This window comes from Balaenoptera ricei, chromosome 15 (genome assembly GCF_028023285.1).
Source record: "Balaenoptera ricei isolate mBalRic1 chromosome 15, mBalRic1.hap2, whole genome shotgun sequence".
Lineage (NCBI taxonomy): Eukaryota > Metazoa > Chordata > Mammalia > Artiodactyla > Balaenopteridae > Balaenoptera > Balaenoptera ricei.
In genome coordinates this window covers 73114770-73130453 of record NC_082653.1, presented here as the reverse complement: position 1 = coordinate 73130453, position 15684 = coordinate 73114770, and the positions used below count along the sequence as shown (strand labels likewise).

The following is a 15684-nucleotide window of genomic DNA, read 5'->3' as shown; positions in this document are numbered from 1 at the left end:
AACAGATAGAGTATTTCTCCTCCACTCTTACAGCACCTCGCGTGACAGTACGAACAACTAGACTGTAATCATGTGAAGGTGTGCCCCATTCATTAGAGTGTAGCCCCTTCAAGTCCACTTGTCATCTTTGTGGCTCCAGAGGCCAGAGCCTGGCATGTCTACCTAATATGTGTTTACTGAATGGAGGGGTATATGGATTAATGAATGAGCAAACAATGGTTTTCAAGTAAACCATGGCAAGGTCAGATCTGTCCTTTGAATGAAACTGGCATCCAGGAGCATGGCCTGAAGGCAGTGGGACCTGAGGTGGGAGCATTAGTCTAGTTCAAGTTAGATAGAGTGGGAGTCTGGCCTAAGGTGAAAGAAGAGGTCAGGTTTGAAATATATTTATTCAGAGAATAAGATTTTTAGAACTAATTGACTGTTGAGGTGATGGGGGAAGAATGAGGTTAGACTCTTAAAGTTTCTATCTTGGAAAAGGGAGGAGATGCTGACATCACTATGTGGAAATGCAAAGAGATGAGCAGTTTGGGGGGAAAACATGAGTATTTATTTATTTATTTATTTATATTTTGGCCGTACCGCGCGCTTTGCAGGATCTTAGTTCCCCGACCAGGGATTGAATCCGGGCCACAGCAGTGAAAACGCTGAATCCCAGCCGCTCGACAACCAGGGAACTCCCCATGAGGGGTGTTAGAAGTAGAGGCCTGGAAGTTGCAAGGGAAGTCAGAGCTGGAGATATAGATTAAGGACTCATCTGATGTTAGATAGCAATTTAAATAACGGCATTGGTGGATAAATGCATAAACTGTGCAGAATGAGAAAAGGAGAGAGCTGTGGAGAGAATCTTCATGTGTTAGTCAGGGCAGGCTAACTGCTGTAACAAACAACCCCCAATTCTCAGGGGTAGAACTCAAGAGAAGCTTTTTCCTTGCTTATGTAACAATTTAATGTTGGCATTTGGAGGGTGACTTTCCATGAGGTCATTCAGGGACCCAGACGCCTTCCATCTTGTGGCTCTGTCATTCCCAGGGAGGATCATGGGAAGACTAGAGTGACACGCATCACTTTTGCTCACATTCCATTGGACAGAATTCAGTCATATGGTGGCCTCCATGCACAGGAGGCTGGGAAATGTAGTTTAGCTTGTGCCCAAGAGGAAAAGAGGAACAGTCCCGCCACACTGAGGGGACACCACAGTTTGAGGGCTGCCTGTAGGAAGAAGGACCTGCAGGAAACAGAAAAGAGCCTTTAGGAGAGAAACCAGGAGAAAATGACGTCTGGGGGGAAAAAGGGAGAAACAGTTTGGAGAAGGGCTGTCAGGAGCTGACCTGGACTAGAGTGAGGCAAGCAAGGCAGTGAGGTGCAAAATGGAGCTTGAGAGTGAGGCCTTCTTCAGTTTTGTGCCCCAGGACCCTTGCTTGCCTCACCCAAGTCCAAGTCCTGGCAGGGTCACATGCTGCAGAGGCAGAAATGGGAGAAGGCTGGGAAGAGGCCAGTGTTTGGCAATCAGTGGTCCCAGAGACTTTAGCAAGTGGTTCTGATGAAGAAATGGAGTTCCCAGCACTTCTGGGACAGGAACTTGCCTGAAGTCCCAGTACAATAATTGGCAGTTTCCTGGTTTTCTTGTTCAGAAGCCCGGCTCTGATCTGCTCAGGGCCCTTAAAGTACCTTGGGAAGAAGGAAGAGAAGGAAAGTGGCTATTTGTTGAGTTTCTACTCTGTGTCACCCGCAGAGTTTTTTCACTTGATTCTCAGTTGAAGCCATGAGATTGGTATTATCCCATTTTACAGCTAAGGAAATGGAGGTGCAGAAAAAGGTAAAGAGGTATTTGAGATAAAAAAGAATGGAAGTAGGATTTCCCCAGTGCACCATCAAAAACGCTCTCCAGCCATCACAGGGAGCACACCCTGGGGCAGGGTCAAGGAGGCTGGGTGAGTGGAGAGAACAGGGCCGTGGCTCAGAGAGGAGAGGACTTCTGAGTTATGTGACTGAGTGTCCTGGAGGCCAGAGGGAGCCCCAGAGAACCAGGGCAGGGCCGGTCAGGGCTGGTCAGACCGGCCCCTCCCCCTCCCCCTCCCGCCCCACTCCCTCTCCCAGTCTCCGGCCTCTCCAAACACTAGATCGAGCAGTGGACACACCAGTCGGCCAGCTCCAGGCTGTCATGGACCCCGAAGGTAAAGAAGCCTCCCAGCCCTCTCTCCCCTGTATCCCTACGTCACCATCTGCCCCTCTCCTGCCCATCACCCATCCCATCTTATCTCCGTCCCCATCCCCCGCCTTCCCCAAGACCAAGTCTTCACTGGTCTCTAACTACTCTCTCACCCCTCCCCCATCTCCCTCCAACCTCTCTGAACCCAAGCACTCCTTTCTGCCCTGCAAAGACCTCTTCTCACTCTTCTTTATCCTTCTATGACAGGTCTCCAAGTGAGCTCTGGGGAAGAAAGGGGCTTGAGCCCCAGGAAATTCAGGGGTGGCCTGGAGTAGGCCACGTCTCCTGGGGGCTGAAGGGGCCGGGCAGTGGGAGGCTGGACCTGGAGCAGCTCTGGACTTTGCCCCTCACTAGCAACTCTGGAGGAGTGAGGCAAAGTCCTGTCCCATCCGCCGTGGGGTGGGGGAAGGGAGCCTGAGTCCTGTGATTCCTGTGATTCCTGTGCCTGTGGGGAGTGACACTGTGAAGGAGGCTGGATGCAGGATGATACGGCCAGGCTCTGGAGTCAAAAGCCTCCTGTTTGAATCTCGGCTCCACCAGGAACAGACTGTGTGTCCTTGAGCAAGTCACCTGATGTCTCAGAGCCTCATTTCCTTGTACTGCTATATCTGCAAAATGACAATAATAGTTCCCTGCTCACCAGGTTGGGGATGCGGGCGGGAAATGACATGAGCATGGAGGGCTCCCTGCAGTTTCACATTCCCCTCCCCGGGCTTCTCCTTCCCCAGCTCTGACCTTCCTCCCCTGGTCTAGGGCTTCTGCTGGCCCCATACCCGGCCCCTCTGGCTTGGCCGTGGAACCAGCTTTTGGGGGTCCAGACTACTTTTTGGTTTAGAAATGATCTCAGAGTCAGAGCCTGGGTTCAAGTCCCATCCCTGCCACCTGCTAGTTGTGTGACCTCAGACAAGATGCTTAGCCTCGCTGTGCCTCGGTTTCCTCATTGATCAAGTGAAAGCAGTGTCTTCCCTTGGGTTGTGGTGAGGATGAAATGAGATCATACACGTCAAGCGCCTGGCACAGAAATCACTCAGTAGTTACGCTGGAGTCACATCCATCTCTCCAGTCCGTCTCTCCAGTTCTGAGCCTGCCCCAGGTTCCAGTTCCATTTTGGGGACATGTCCCTGGCGTGTCAAAATCAAAGTCCTCCCCTACACCAGTTCCGTTTCCGTTCGTGCCTCACCAGCCTCCTACTCAGACTGGAAACCTCAGGGTCACCTTTGACAGCTCACTCTCCCTTGAACCCCAATATCCAGACAGTTGCTGCATCCTATGGATTTACCTCCACGTCTTTCTGTTCCCACCTCCCTCTGAGGGAGCCTTCCTCTGCCTGGCGGCCTTCACACACGTGATGACACTGATGTTTAACTCTGGGCCAAGCCAGAAGTGTTGGCTCTGGGATCACTGACCTGCGGGAATTAAACCAGGGGGGAGTAGTCGAGTCAGGGGGTGAGGCAAAGGCTGGGGACATGGGGCAAAGGAGGGACGAGGACAGAGTTGGGGCAGAAGCAGATGGCAGGCTGGTGGCCAAGGTGTGAGGGGGCGGGGCCAGGTCTGGGGGCATGGTGTGCACGGAGCCGTCCCCTTACAGATACCCTTCCCTTACATTTTACCCTGACTCACTGCTTCCTAGTCCAGGCTGTTGCAACAGCCTTGCAACTTACATCTTTCAAAAACCCTAGGCACAACTTAAGTATTTAAACTCACAAGTGCATTTTTGATCAAGTGACTTCTGATCAAAAGTCTTGCGGATTTTCCATGGTTTATTGAACGAGACCCTAACGGTTTCCTATCATTCAAGGCCTGCTCAGTCTGGCCCCGTCCTACCACTCAGCCCTCTCTCTCACTACCCTCCACGTGCAACTTCACCTACATATACCCCAGGCCTCCCACTGCTGGGCCTTTGCTCTCTCCCATTCTCTCTGCTTGGGGGGGCCTTCCTCTCACCTGGCCAATGCCAGCCTATTCTCAGAGCCAACCTTCCTCAGCCTTCTCTTACTGCTCTTGTGTCTTAAGGACAGGTCATCTCTCCTTGCTCTGAAACCCTGTAGATCATTTTACCACTTGTGTGACGGGCAATCACATCTGGCTCTATTTGGAGGTCATTTCTCCTCTCTAGGGAGAGAAGGGGAAAAGGAAAGAACATTTATCTGGAAGCTGGGGTGCTAACCAGCCTCTGTCTCCCTCTGGTGTTTGCCAAATGGATCAACAAATAAATAGATGGGAGAACAAAATTGCCGGGAGTCAGACACCTGGGTTCAAAGGCATCTGGCTGGGCATTGGCTCAGGCACTTGATGTGAATCGCCCATTCCCTCCTCGTTGTAGCCCTGTGACCTCCTCATGAAACTGACTCTCAGAGAGGTTAGGAAATTGCCTAAGGTCACCCAGCATGTAGGTGATGGAGCCGGGATTCAAACCAGGCATTTCTGAACCCCCAACCCAGGCTGTTACTACTACACCAGGGACAGAGCCCTGGATTCTTGGGTGTGGCTTGTAGAACTCTGTGAATAGTGATATAATAAATATATAATAATTTTAAGTATAATTTTGCGCTCAGCGTGGTGAGGTTGGGTACATGAGGGGACTCTGGGGCCAGCCCGCCTAGGCTTATGATCCTGCCTCCACACTTCCCAGCTGTGTGAACTTTGGGCAAATTACTTGCTTCTTCAGTGCCTCAGTTTCCTTATCTGTAAAATGGAGATAATAATGGTACCTACCTTATGAGGGTGGTTGTGAGGATTAAATGTGTTACTATATAGAATATGTTTGGAACAGTGCTTGGGAAGGACCATAAAAGTGTTAGCTGTTATTATTATTACACATGATGTCACTCCAGATTCTACTATAGACAAGTGGTAGCAGGCACCAGAGTTTTAAGAAAAACTTATAAAGGCAAAACCTTTAAAACTGATGTCTATCTATTTAATTTTTTTTCCTGTAAATTGGGGAAAACAATCATTACTTGGTTTTAGCTGGAACACTTTGTCAGCCTCATACAACATCACTGTTGCTGCAAGCACAGGCCACATGGTTACACGTGGTTACACATCAAACTAAGAAAAAAAACTTGTGATATTTGTTTTAGGTGCATTTGCAGACCCTGACTTTGTGCCCGTCCATCAAAGGCATGAATAAGTGTTTATTAAATGACTGAAGGAAAGATGCAGGGATGGAAGTTCTGATTCTGGCCCAGTCTCTCCCGGTACAGAGCCACTGGCCGGTTAGGGCAATATAGAAACACAGTAAAAGTCAGTCAACAATCCAGACAAGAACGGCACAAGTGCCAGTGGGGGAAAAATTCTTCAAATATTCTGCCAGAGTCAGTTTGTCTATATCTTTTTACATTATTTGTAAAGAGACAAATGCAGGAAATTTCCCCAGATGCTTTGGATCCCTTCAAAAACAGAGGCACCAATTTTAATAAAATTCTGGAATAACCAATTAAGAAAGGATTGCCTTGAGAGATCAAGGTTACACCCCACAGGGTAACACTATAATCTCTGAAGTCCAGGCATCTTGAGAGAATATTTACGTATAACAACGGCAAGAATAAAAAGGGGACAGGCAGCCGCTTCTCCTCAGGCAGCTGCAAAAGCAGCCCCACTCCTCTCTGCAGTTCCTTTCGCCACAGCAGCTAATTAGGAGAGCCCTTATTTTCAAAGCTACCCACAGGAATCCCTTTTGTTGGAAATGCACAAGAGAGTTGGGGCCTAAAGAAAACCAGATGTATTTATTTTTCACGAACATTCTGCATTTACACTAGGCGATCAGAACAGCTGATCTTGCATAAGTGGGCAAGAGAGTAACCCCTGGGTGAAGGCTGTGTGGTTCTAAAACCACCTCTGTGTGTGGACAGGGAAGACCAGGGTCCACTTCGATCATTTTCTTTTCTTTTTCTTTAATGTTTTGAATGGGTTTTTTTGCTTGTTTGTTTGTTTGTTTGTTTGCCTCGCTGCATGGCCTGTGGGATCTCAGTTTCCCGACCAGGGATCGAACCCGTGCCCCCCTGCAGGGAAAGCACAAAGTCCTAACCACTGGACCGCCAGGGAAGTCCCATTTTCTAGCTCTGCTGTTTAGGTAATTTCCCTTTGCATTTCTGAGCTTAGGTTCTCTGCCTACAAATGGCCTTTACCATGAAGAAGGGCAGGTAGGATTTGTGACATTGCATATATCGCAAGTGCCCGGCATCTGGTAGGCACCAGTGTATGGTAGCTATTATTCTCTTCCTGCGGTTCAGAAGCTCTCAACTCTGCTACAAATTAGAATTAAATTACCACATTCCAGACCAGTTATATCAGAATCTCTGTGGGTGGGACCCAGACATTGCATTTGGCAAGGCTCTCCAGATAATTCCATGTGTAGTCAAGGTTGAGAATCACTGCTCTATTCATCCTAAAAAAACTTTCCTTGGGACTTCCCTGGTGGTCCAGTGGTTAAGACTCCGTGTTTCCAATGCAGGGGGCGTGGGTTCGATCCCTCTTCAGGGAACTAAGATCCCGAATGGCACGCAGTGCGGCCGAAAAAAACAAAACAAAACAAAACAACTTTCCTTGACCCCATCTTAAGTGAGGGCCCTCTCTCTCCTTTTCTTATTTATCTATTTATTTTACTGTTTTATTATAGAGAATTTCAAACACACACAAAAATAGACAGAAAAGTATGATGAATCCTCATGTACCCATCGTCCAGCTTCAACAACCACCAACTTCTGGCCAAGCCAGTCCCATCCATACCCTTTTTTTTCTTTTCTTTTTTTTTTTGGCTGCGCCACACGGCATGCGGGATCTTAGTTCCTCAACCAGGGATCGAACCTGTGCCCCCTGAAGTGGAAGCATGGATTCTTAACCACTGGACTGTCAGGGATGTCCCCATACCCTTTCTAATTTCTACCTTCCAAGATTACCTTAAAGTAAAACCAGCTGTCGAGTCTTTCATACATAAACCTCAGTATTTTATTATTTTTAAAAGATAAGGCCTTTTAAATAATTAATTAATTAATTAATTAATTAATTTTTGGCTGCGTTGGGTCTTCATCGCTGTGCATGGGCTTTCTCTAGTTGCGGCGAGCTGGGGCTACTCTTCGTTGCGGTGCGCGGGCTTCTCATTGTGGTGGCTTCTCTTTGTTGTGTAGCACGGGCTCTAGGCGCTTGGGCTTCAGTAGTTGTGGCTCGTGGGCTCTAGAGCACAGGCTCAGTAGTTGTGGCGCACGGGCTTAGTTGCTCCGCGGCATGTGGGATCTTCCCAGACCAGGGCTCGAACCCGTGTCCCCTGCATTGGCAGGCGGATTCTTAACCACTGTGCCACCAGGGAAGGCCCAGGACTTTTCTTTTAATCACAACCATAACCCACTTCAAAAAAAATTTCCTTAATGTTACCAAATACCCAGTCAGCATTCAGATTTTCAATTGTTTCATAGAAGTTCTAATTTGGTTTCAATTTGTTTGTTTGAAGTAGTATCCAAATAAGATCCATACACTGTGACTGGTTAGTATGCGTTTTCGACTCTTTTAATCTTTTGTTTTCCTTGCAATGTATGTGTTGAAGAAATTAGGTTATCTTCTGGAGAGTTTCCTATGGTTGTATCCCCGTGGTATAGTTTAACATGTTCCTCTGTCTTCTGGTTTTCTTGTAATTGGTGGTTGCATCTAGAAGTCTGATCTGACTCCGGTTCAGCTGTTTTGGCAAGAGTATTGCATAGGTCGGGGGACGTTCTATCAGGAGCGCCCAGTATCTGGTTGTCTTTCTTCTGATGTTGGCTTTTGATCCAATACCTGGATTCATTGGGTTATTAGGGTTGCAAAATAGTTTCCTGCCTTTTGGCAGAGCATTGGTTCTTGTTCATTTGTTCAAGTGGACAATTCAAAGCTCTTTAGTAAATTTACTGAGTTATGCCACCATCATCATAGACCATTTCCATCACCCCAATAAGATCCCACGTCATTTAATTTCCAGCCCCAGACCGCCACTATTCTGATGTCTGTCTCTCTTAATTTGCCTTTTCTGGATGTTTCATATAAAGGGAGGGATACAACATATGGTCTTGTATGAGCATTGGTTGTTAACCTTTCTGTGCATCTGAATCCCAGGTGGAGCATTTCCAAAACCTGGATGCATGGGAACCACCCCAGAAAGATTCTGATTCAGTTGATCTGGAATGGACCCGAGCAGCAGAGTTCAAAAAGCTCCCCAGGTGATTCCAATGTGCAGCCCAGGCCAGGGGGGCCCTGCTTTCTCAACTTCTGCTGAAAGGAGTTGTCCATACCCCTCTCCTACTTCCTCACCTCCTGTCTGTTCCTTGACCATGACAATGTGACTTCTGCCCCTACCACAAGGCCTTAAGACTGCCCTGGCAAAGCCCTCCCAGGGGCTAAGTGCAATGCTCACTCTCAGCCTTCTTTCTTCTTCTTCTCCTTTTTTTTCTCTCAGCCTTTCTTCTGCTTTGCTTCTGCTCACACCCTACTTGCAACCCTCTTCTCCTTCCAGACATCCACTTCCTCCTGTTGGGACTTCTGTTTTTGACAGCCACGCCTCTGTGTGTCCTTCAAATCCTGGCGTTTCCCACAGCCCTCCTCTTTCACCCTGCCCTGGTGATCTTACCCACTCAGTGACCATCTGCACACCCTGGTGGCTCCAAATTCCCCATTCCTCACCCCCAAATCTCCTCTGAACTCCAGAACATTCTTCTACCTGTCCTCTGTGCACAGCCACCCACGTTTCCTGATGGCATCTCGACCTTAACATCTGTAAGACCAAAGGCATTCTGTTTATTTGTTTATTTATTGGCCACACTGCGTGGCTTGCAGGATCTTAGTTCCCCGACTAGGGATCGAACCTGCGCCCCTGGCAGTGGAAGCGCAGAGTCCTAACCACTGGACCTCCGGGAAATTCCCCCAAAGTCGTTCTTTTTCCCCAGCTCTGCCACTCTGTCATACGCTCTGACCCTCCTGGAGATCCAGTTTCTGTACCTGTAAAATGGGAATGAGCCTCTGTGGTGAGTTCCAAATGAGAGAGCGTCAGGGAGCTGAGGTGCCTTTGACTGGCCATCATAGGGGCACAGCCCGTGCGGGTTGCTGATTGCTGCCGAACCCCTCCTCCACCCCAGCCTACCCTGAACAATTCCTTATGTCAGTTTTCAGCTACCCAGGACGGAAACCCCAGGGTTCTACATCTTATTAGCTGCCAATTCCAGTAGATTCTACCTTGGAAACAACTCTCCCATTTGCCCCTGCTTGCTCTTCCTTTGGTTACTGCCCCAATTCGGGGCTTCATCAGTTTCTGTCTGGCCAATCGCCCCAGCCTCCTTTTGCCTCCCAGCCCATCTCCATTTGGTGGCTGAAGTGACCTTTCTAGAACAAAATCATAATCATATCATTCCCTCATTTAAAATTCTGTGATGGCTCCCAGGCTCCGTCCAAATTCCTCAGGTAATTGGTTTAGTCCCTTTTTCACTCTGGCCTCAGGCCCAAGACATTCCTCCCATGAATCCTACTCAGCACCCCGTCACCTCCTCGCTCTATTTTCTTGCTTTTGAACCTTGAACTCTTGCTCTTTCAGTCCGAAACGCCTTGCCCTCCCTCCTCCCCAGCCCCCTACCCCTGCCTGGCAAACATTACTCATCCTTCAAGGCCACTAAAACGTCCCCCTTCCCCAGGGACATTTAGTCATTTCTTCCTCTTTGCTCCCACGACTCTTGGTAAATGCTTCAGTCATCTCGCCAGCAAACACACCTACAATGTTCCTGAAGGCTTTGCAAATATTAACTCCCTTAATTTTCATAACAAGCCTATGAGGTGATCAGTGTTATTATCCCCGTTACAGTTGGGACAACGAAGGCCCCCGAAAGGTTGAGTCTCTTGTCCAAGATCACTTAGCTAAAAGTGACAGAGGCAGTATTGGAACCCAGGCCGAGTGGCCCCAGAGTCTGGGCTGTGATTCCACAGTGCGGCCTCTCTGCTCAGAGAACTATCATCAAACACTTAGTATTAAACTAAACAATATGAAATTGCCAATATCTGACCGTTGACCCATACAAGCAGCACGTTTGCCTGGGTCAGCGTACTAGGCACTTGGGATACAGCAGAAAACTCAGTGGACATTTTGGCCCCAGACAGAAAACACCAGCAGAGGATGACATTGGGGGATGAACAAGGAGCTGCGTGAGCATGTGACCTGATTTAGGGGGTCTGTGAGAGCCCCCGGCTGAGGAAGTGATATCTAAGAGAAGGTCTGAAGTTGAGTGAGAGGTGAAGGGGCAGTTTGGGGTGAAGGTGAGGAAAGGGACTTCTAGGAGAAGGCTCAGCCTTGGAACAGCATAAGCGAAGGCCTGAAAGCTAAAAGAAAGAGCTGCTCTCTCTGTCACCTAGAAATGAAGACCTGGCACAGAGCAGGGGCTCAACAAGGATTTGTCCAAAGAATCAATGAAAAATGGAAAGAAGTCAAGAGAGCTGGCGCTAATACAATGAAAGTGAGGCTTTAAGCAGGAGAGTGATCCGCTTAAATTTCCTTTTTTATGGTTTGATTTTAAAGTCAGGTTTAATGAGGTATAACCACAGACAGTAAAATTCACCCTTTTCTGTGTAAAGCTCTATGAGTCTTGACAAATGCATCAGTGTTATAGCCACCATCACAGACAAGATCTAGACTTGTTCAATCACATCCCAAAACTTGGTGCTGCCCCCTTTGTGGCCAGCCCCTCCCCCACCCTCAGGCAGCCACTGGTCTGTTCTCTGTTGCTATCTTTTTTTTTTTTTTTCCTTTCCCAGAATATAGTCATATAGATGGACACAAATAGCATGTCACCTTTTGAATCTGGCTTCTTAGAATAATACATTTGAGATGTGTGCCTATTGGGTATACCAGTAGTTGGTTCCTTTTTTTTTTATTGCCGAGTAGAATTCCATTGTATACATGCATCACAGTTTGTTTATCCAATACTCACCAGTCCAAGGATTCAAATTCACTTTAAAAGCAAACAGTGAATCTAAAAAAAAAAAAAGAGTGGATATATGTATATGTATAACTGATTCACTTTGCTGTACACCTGAAACTCACACAACGTGTGAATCAACTATACTCCAATAAAAATTAAAAAAAAAAAAAAGCAAACATCACGGCACCTGGTCTGAATGGAGTGGGGGCCTTTGCATCCATCTCTGCTGTTCACTGGTTTTTTGCCCGGCGGGACCGCGAACGGTGGAGGCAGGGACTATATTTTTCTCCCTATCACCGACTTTGTTCCCAGCATTTGACCCACAGCTGGCTCTGAGTGCGAATGAAAACCACGTGGGGCAGCTGTGGGCGAGAACTTGGGGAAGGAGGGTCAGGTGCGATAACTGAGGTCTGTGGCTGCTGGTGGGGGACAGGTGCTTGTCTTTGGGGAAGAAGGGCTGGACAAGACGGGCCCCTCCTTCTGAGAGTAGAGCAAGCCAGAATGTCTGGCCTCAACTTCAGCTTGGAGCAAAAGTGGGGGAAACAAAACAAAACTAAATAATCCCCCTTCACATGTTATCGAATTGTCTCCCCCTCCCCCGGGCAGCGAAGGCCACCTATGGCGCCGCCCACGAGACTGCAGGTCTTCTCTTGGCCGACAGATGGCGATGTTGCACTGCGCCTGAACTCGGCCTATGCGGTCACCCCATTCATTTCAACAGAGGCAGCGGCCCATCAACGTGGCACGCCTGCGGGAAGGACCTCAGAGACCACCTTGTCCTTAACACTTATTTTACAGGCAAAGGGCTCACCCACACTCCTGAAGCTCTGTCTCGCAGAGCAGGGGCTCAAACCCAATTTCCCTGCGCTCTTTCCTCCTTATACAACCCCATCTCTAGAGAGATGACAGTTTTTTGAAACATCAGGTGAAGGAGAGGTTTTCAAGCTAGAGGGCAAAGGTGGAGGAACAGATGGCCATGGCCACAAGGCCTGGCCAGTCTCGCTCTGCTGTCAATATGCTGTGCGACCTCAGCTGACTTGCCTTTCTTCTCTGGTCCTCAGTCTCCACATCTGTAAAAAGCTGAACTTCCAGCTTTAAAATTCTTGGTGCTATAGAGAAGGCAGGGGTGGGAAAGACACACAGCTCACAGTCTCCTGGGGGCTTCAGCTAGTAAATAACCGATCCTTCTATGCAAGGCAGACGGAAAGGCAACAGAGTGGCTTTTTTTTTTAATTTATTTTTAATTTTTTAAAAATAAATTTTATGTATGTATGTATGTATCGGCTGCATCGGGTCTTCCTTGCTGCGTGCAGGCTTTCTCTAGTTGTGGTGAGCAGGGGCTACTCTTCGTTGTGGTGCGCAGGCTTCTCATTGCGGTGGCTTCTTTTGTTGCAGAGCATGCTCTCTAGGCGCGCAGGCTTCAGTAGTTGTGGTGCGCGGGCTCAGTAGTTGTGGCTCGTGGGCTCTAGAGCGCAGGCTCAGTAGTTGTGGCGCGCGGGCTTAGTTGCTCTGTGGCATGTGGGATCTTCCCGGACCAGGGCTCGAACCCGTGTCCCCTGCATTGGCAGGCGGATTCTTAACCACTGCGACATCAGGGAAGCCCAGAGTGGCTTTTAGGTGGCTGCATTTCTCTTCCACTGGTGAATAGCTGTTGGTCTAGCACTAGGTTTAGCAGATAAAATACAAGGCACTCGGTTAAATTTGAATTTCTGATAACTGACAGATAATTTTTAATAAGTATGTTCTAAATATAGCCTAGAATATATTTATACTAAAAATCTTTGATGTTTGTCAGAAATTTAAATTTAACTAGGTGTCCTGTATTTTTATTTGGTCAATCTGACAACCTTGTTCAGCTCACAAGGCCCACCCAGTGCCTCAGCCCCTCTCCTGGAACCCCCAGGTCTTCACCCTGATTGGCTAGTGCCCAATTCAGCCTGTTGTTAGGTATTTTGACAATCACCCCTGACTACCAGAAAGGCAGCCAAAATGTAACACTGCTCTCTTTCTTTCCCTCCCAGGCCTGGCGCTCCTGCTGCCCCCTGCCACTCTGGCCGCCTTGGCAGAAAGCTGGCTCCGAGAGGACTGCCCAGGCCTCAACCACATGGCCTTGGTCACGGGGGCAGCCCCCTCACAGGCAGTGCTGTGGGCCAAGTCCCCTGGGGTGCTGGCTGGGAGGCCCTTCTTTGATGCCATCTTTGCCCAAGTCAACTGCCAGGTCTCCTGGTTCCTCCCCGAGGGATCAAAGCTGGTGCCTGTGGCCAAGGTGGCCGAGGTCCGGGGCCCTGCCCACTGCCTGCTGCTGGGGGAGCGGGTGGCCCTTAATATGCTGGCCCGCTGCAGTGGAGTTGCCAGCGCTGCCGCTGCTGCTGTGGAGACCGCCAGGGGGACAGGCTGGGCCGGGCACGTGGCAGGCACGAGGAAGACGACGCCAGGCTTCCGGCTGGTGGAGAAGTATGGGCTCCTAGTGGGCGGGGCCGCCTCCCACCGCTACGACTTGGGAGGGCTGGTGATGGTGAAGGACAACCACGTCATGGCAGCTGGTGGTGTGGAAAAGGTGTCTGTCTGTCCAGCTGAGCCCCTGCCCTGGCCCTGCTCCAGCCACCCCGCCAGCATTGCCCTTCCCTTCTACCAGGGACCCCCAACCACTCCCTGGCAAATAGTGACGGCCTGGGAGTTGGGGCATGCAGGACTCCTTGACCCCTCAGTGGTTCCATCTGTAAAATGAAGGGTTGGACTTGCTTCTTCACCAGCGTTCTTCTGCTGGTCGGTATGATATTCAAGGGAAAAGGACGAACTATTGGGAACCCAGTGTTGGGCAGGTCACTCTAACTCCCTGGACCTGCTCCCCGTCTGTGAAAATGTTCTTGAAGATCCTTTCCAGTCTTAATATTCTGAGTCAATTGAACTCAGGTGCAAATGCCAAATAGTGCTGAATTCGGCCATTTTCTTAACCCACAAAAGTGGTAATTTCACGTGGTCTCACCTAATATGCGAGAAGCCATTTCGATGCCTGGTTTCCTCATTAACCCCAAGCTCATTATCCAGCTGGAGCCTTTCGAATGCCAGTCCCAGCTCACTTGCCCAGGGCCGGGTGCCACCCGTTCTCACTCTCACCCTTGCCACCTGACAGGCGGTGAGGGGGGCCCGGCAGGCGGCCGACTTCTCCCTGAAGGTGGAGGTCGAGTGCAGCAGCCTGCAGGAGGCTGTGGAGGCGGCCGAGGCAGGAGCAGACCTCGTCTTGCTGGACAACTTCAGGCCTGAGGTGAGGCGGCGTCTGCTTCCTGCGAAGGGGAAGGGGAAGGGGCTGGGGTGGGGGCTTTCACCTCTCGCTGGCTTGTGTCCCGCAGGAACTGCACCCCACGGCCGCGGCGCTGAAGGCCCGGTTCCCGAACGTGGGCGTGGAGGCGAGCGGGGGCATCACGCTGGACAGCCTCCCTCAGTTCTGTGGGCCCCATATCGATGTCATCTCTTTGGGGATGCTGACCCAGGCTGCCCCGGCCCTCGATTTCTCCCTCAAGCTGTTTGCCGAAGGGGCCACTCCAGTGCCCTACGCCCGCCGCTCCTAAAGCCAAGGAAGCTACACTGGCAGTGGGATAACACGGTTTCATGCGACACTCACGATTTCACTTCTTTAAGTCCAGTGGCCAACAGAACACTCTCGAGTTAGCCTGGGCTAAAGTCCCACTCTGTCACGTACTGCTTGTGGGACCTCGAAGGACTGACTTCACCTCTGCTCACCTCAGTTTCCTAATCTGTAAAATGGGTCTAGCCAACCTTATGGATTTCTTTGGATGATAATTAACGCAGAGTGAGTGCTTAGTAAATGTTGGAAATTACCATTATTGAGCTCCCCTGGTGGCACAGTGGTTAAGAATCCACCTGCCAATGCAGGGGACACAGGTTTGAGTCCTGGTCCCACATCCCGCGGGGCAACTAAACCCGTGCGCCACAACTACTGAGCCTGTGCTCTAGAGTCTGCGAGGCACAACTACTGAGCCCACATGCCACAACTACTGAAGCCCGCATGCCTAGAGCCCGTGCTCCACAGCAATAGAAGCCACCGCAATTAGAAGCCTGTGCACCGCAACGAAGAGTAGCCCCCGCTCGCCGCAACTAGAGAAAGCTGCGCACAGCAACAAAGAACCAAAGTAGCCAAAAATAAATAAATAAAATAAATAAAGTTATTTAAAAAAAAAGAAATTACCATCATTCTTCTGTTCTAAGAAGCACTTTTTTTCCCCCACACACTGAAGTCATATTTGGTGTGTGGGAAAAAATGGTGTAATCAAGGGTGTCTAATGGTCACTGTCAGCCAGGCATCGGTTGTCACGTAGCCATTGTGGCCTGTGCCTGTGGCTTGTAGATCCAACATGATAACGATCTATGTGGAAATAAGTCCAAAAGAACTATTTCAACAAGTATAAAATAGAAATTGTAAGTGATAAGAAAGCACTGGTTTGACAATTTTCTTTTTGAGTAATAGTATGTGTGTTTTACAATCAATGGCATCTTATATTTGAGGATATGTGATACCAGGTTTGA

The 15684-nt window shown here is 49.3% G+C and overlaps 1 protein-coding gene across 2 annotated transcripts; it reads left to right on the top strand.

Annotated features, from left to right (window-relative positions):
* The first annotated feature begins 2108 nt into the window (after positions 1-2108).
* Positions 2109-15375, top strand: QPRT (quinolinate phosphoribosyltransferase). 2 transcript variants are annotated; one of them, XM_059896724.1, is made up of 5 exons: positions 2132-2177; positions 8297-8400; positions 13161-13696; positions 14273-14404; positions 14490-15375. In XM_059896724.1, the coding sequence occupies exons 2-5, from the start codon at positions 8319-8321 to the stop codon at positions 14706-14708; spliced, it is 969 nt and encodes a 322-aa protein (XP_059752707.1). In that variant the 5' UTR covers positions 2132-2177; positions 8297-8318; the 3' UTR covers positions 14709-15375. The 2 variants fall into 2 exon arrangements, with proteins under 2 accessions (XP_059752708.1, XP_059752707.1); XM_059896725.1 differs by lacking the exon at positions 8297-8400 and having other exon boundaries at positions 2109-2177; positions 14490-15373.
* Positions 15376-15684: the final 309 nt, after the last annotated feature.